Source organism: Echinops telfairi, unplaced genomic scaffold (genome assembly GCF_000313985.2).
Source record: "Echinops telfairi isolate 266 unplaced genomic scaffold, ASM31398v2 ScPeMD7_7356;HRSCAF=8355, whole genome shotgun sequence".
In the NCBI taxonomy this organism is placed as follows: domain Eukaryota; kingdom Metazoa; phylum Chordata; class Mammalia; order Afrosoricida; family Tenrecidae; genus Echinops; species Echinops telfairi.
Window position 1 is genome coordinate 1,796,073 of NW_022111256.1, and position 3,713 is coordinate 1,799,785.

Consider the following 3,713-nt stretch of genomic DNA (forward strand, 5'->3'; position numbering starts at 1 on the left):
GGGGGGGAATAGGGTACTAGTTGGAGCCCAGCCCCGCCATCATGGCGCTCCCATCTGTTCCTGGACTCCTAAGCCCCATCACACTGTGGAGTGGAGGTGTCCAGAGACGGGGCTCCGGTTTTGCCCTCTCCCTTTTACTACATGAGACTGAGGTCACTGAAGAAACAAAAGCAAATAACAGTCCGGGATATTGTCATCATCTTTTATTATGTATCAAATTGTCTTCAACATAAGTTACAACCTGATTCAATGTGATAGATATTTTTATCTAATGACAAAAAATTCTCTTTATGTACAATATATTTTGTCTAGAGTCTAGCATATATATAGTACCTTTCATTGCAGGATTTCTGCTTAAGCAAAAAAATAAAAAGAAAAAAGAAGGGACCCCCCCCACCCAAATTCCTTAACTATAAATGTCAATGTCAAATAAAGTATTAAAAAGACAAACAGGGAATAGAGTTTTCTTGTTTAGAAATGCAGAATGAATATGAAAGTTAGTGGCAAAAACAAACAAACCCAAAAACAAACTGAACAAAACCAAAAAAACCCTTCAAAACTCTGCCAGGGCAAACATTCCTGCTCAGGGAGGTGTGCTGACTCTAGACCATCTCTCGGTTCCTGCGGATCGCACAGCACAGGATCATGCTGAAGATCATGCCGAATATCTGGAAGACAGGAAGGTGTGTGAGGAGTCGGTGGAAAGACCTGAGGCAATGAGCTGGAGACAAAAGACGCCAAGGTGGGGGATGGTGTCCATACGGCCAAACGAGTGAGTGGAGGCTGAAGCAGGGGAGATGTAGGCGAGATCATGGGAAGGGCTGTTTTGGACGAGTGGAATTCTGAGCCAGTAGTGGTTGCTCTCGGGAGTTGTACAAATACCTTCCTGAGAGAACTTTCATGGTGAGACAAATAAGCCCATAGCTCTAGTTAATGCTCCAGTTCCAGATCTTCCAACAGGCCATGCTTTTGCTGTGTGTGGGGGGGTGTACTTTATACTCTGCTTTAAGGGGCATTGCGATGTCTTTTACTGATAGTTGCTCTAAGCTCTTTCTCGGATGTAGAGCTGAGATGTAAACAACCAATTAGAAAGGAGGCTGTTCTCTCTCTTGATGCATCTCACCAGGGGCAGAGAGGAACTGGAGGAAGTTTCTAGGGCTTCTGGTGAGCCAGGAGTCCCAGTTGAGGGCTGCGTCCCCCCTGTGGATTCTTCACCACTCAACCACTGGAAGGTCAGAGGTGACCCGAGAGCCTGACTAGTGGTCCATCAGAGAGTGAATTATTGAATGCTCTGTCTTCTCTTCCTTCTGCCTGCCCACCTGTGGATGGTTTTCAGGCTAAAGGGAGAGGTGAACCATGGCCAATGCATGTAGCTTCTGGGGAATTGCTCTTTTGGGGGACAAGAAGGGCCGCAGGAGCATGATGAGCACGTGTTCTCTGGAGCTACTCCTCAGAATAATAGGCCTGGGGGGAATCTACCTTCTTGCTCCTCTGGGGTCCCCTTGACCATAATGGATTCTGGAGGCACACTGGAGTTCCAACCCTAGATTCTTCAATAATGAGTCAAAAGACTTTGGCCAACACAAATCTCCTTGCCTCGAAGTCGGGCCAGGCCCAGGGCATGTGCTTAAGAAATCGTAGCCACCAAGATCACCATCCCCTCCTGGGGCCACCCAGCACTCACCATCACCACGGCAATCCCGATGCCCACTGCGCCAATGATGTGGAACTTGTTGTGGAAGACCTCATTGATGGCCTCAGGGCAGGGCTGAGGGAGGCAAACGCGAGAGCTCATCTCATTCTTTCCCAGTTCCTGGTGTACCCCTCCCTCCCACAGCACCCACGTCACCCAGAGGGCACTGGTGGTCCCAGGGGAGGAGAGGGAACAGGAGGGAGGAAGAAGAGATGTCCTGGCTGGTGGACAGGAGAGGACACAGGAGAGACACAGGAGGGAAGAAGGCTCAGCCTTTTGCTTTGGGGTCTGTTCTGATCTGGTGGGGGTGGGGTCGTGTCTTACGATTCCAGAGCTTCAATGTAGCTCAGAGCTCCTTACAAAGTCAAAGGAGCAGTGCTAGGTCAATGCAGGAGCCAGTGCGTCGGGGAGCCCTATCCGGAATAGCTTGAGGGTTGGGGTCGGGGCGGGTGGCAGGTGGGGCAGCAGAGGGCACCTCCATGTATCAGAGTGAGCCTGGGAGCTGGGGCACTTGGCTCACGCCCTCTGCCTGAGCTTTCCTTGGCTGTCCTTGCAGAGACAGACTCCCAGGCAGGGAGATGGCCACATCTGGGTCCCAGATGGAAGAGGTCTCTATGAAGTGCCTGGTCACCCGTCCTTCCCCAAGGAGTCGGCTCATTTCCCATCCACCCTGGTAGGCTTCGCCCACGCCAACTGGTCAAGGGTACAGAGTCTTGTTCTAAATGTACCTTTATTGTGATGGTTGCGATCAACTCCTTTTTGGGGCAGATGTCGACAATAAATTGTTCCAAGCCTCCGGCCATCCCACAGCAGTCCAACTGTGGAAAGTGAGAAAAGATGATTAAAGACCGTTGGCACCCTCTTGTACCTAGTGTCCAAGTCTCTTCTGACGGGAACCCCTGCCCACTAGAGGACATACCGCATAGTGGATGGCTCTCAGTGTGTCCCGGTGGGCATCATCCTTTTTCAGCTTCTCATAGGTGTCCTGGTAAAATTTCTGGACTTCGTCAATCACCTAGAATGGACACAGAGACAGGGAGTACCCGAGGCAGCCTTTATAAATGGTTCCTAAGGAACATGTCCTCCATTCCATCTTGCGCATGTTCTTCAAGTTCACCAACAACGTCTGGGCTCAGAGAAGACTTCAGTCCTACCTTGCTCAGAGCCTCTACGGCACCCCCCACCTCCTGCTGTGGGGGCCACAAGGCCTCCCACCCCCGCGAGGAGCTTGCGCTGGTTTTCCTTCCTCCCTTGCATGTTTAGTTCAGCCCTTCAGTCCCACACGGCTTCTCTCCTTCTACGTAGCAAGACCGACTCGCCTCAACCCCAAGGATCTGCTCCTACGTGGCTCTGTCAACTCCATGGTCTCGTGTTGTGTTCGCAGTGGGGGTTTACACAGTCAGGTACCGGGCACTTCACCATCCCTGCACACAGCTCATCGCTATTGGCCACCACATGTTAACGTTCTCATGAAGGGCCATGTGGATGTTTTGCTTCTAGCAATCTGGTTTCCCCATCCCCTTACGCTTTCGTTTTCACCGGGGAGTGGTTACTGAGCATCTGGTCTATATCCAGATGTAAAGCACGCACAGAACTCACCAGCGCTGCTCTTCATTTCATGAGCCAATCTGCTATTTAGCTAAACGTGACCTCGGGGGTAGTTTTGGCTCCAGGTTTCTAACATATTATTTTTTCATGTCTTACACTGTCCGATGCCTCCCTTCACCCACGTTTCTGTTGTCCATCCCCCAGGGAGAGGGTTATATACAGATCATTGTGATCAGTTCTCCCCCACCTTCCTGGTATCACTACTCTCATTATTGGTCCTGAGGGGTTTATCTGTCCTGGATTTCCTGTGTTTTGAGCTCTTATCTGTACCCCTGTACATGCTTTGGTCTAGCCGCAATTGTAAGGTTGAATTGGGATTATGATAGTGAGGGGAGAGGAAGCATTAAAGAACTAGAGGAAAGTTGTATGTTCATTGGTGCTATACTGCATTCTGACTGGCTCGTCTCCTCCC

At 50.4% G+C, this 3,713-nt stretch overlaps 1 protein-coding gene across 1 annotated transcript in view; it reads right to left on the reverse strand.

Annotated features, from left to right (window-relative positions):
- Nucleotides 1-188: 188 nt before the first annotated feature.
- The window catches only part of CD9 (CD9 molecule), a 43,616-nt gene continuing 40,091 nt past the window's right edge, over nucleotides 189-3,713 (reverse strand). Inside the window, exons 5-8 of the mRNA XM_004708108.2 lie at nucleotides 2,613-2,708; nucleotides 2,422-2,511; nucleotides 1,685-1,768; nucleotides 189-668 (exon numbers count right to left, since the gene is read on the reverse strand). Of these exons, the coding sequence (XP_004708165.1) occupies nucleotides 603-668; nucleotides 1,685-1,768; nucleotides 2,422-2,511; nucleotides 2,613-2,708 (336 nt within the window). The 3' untranslated portion in view covers nucleotides 189-602. The remainder of the gene's footprint in view (nucleotides 669-1,684; nucleotides 1,769-2,421; nucleotides 2,512-2,612; nucleotides 2,709-3,713) is intronic.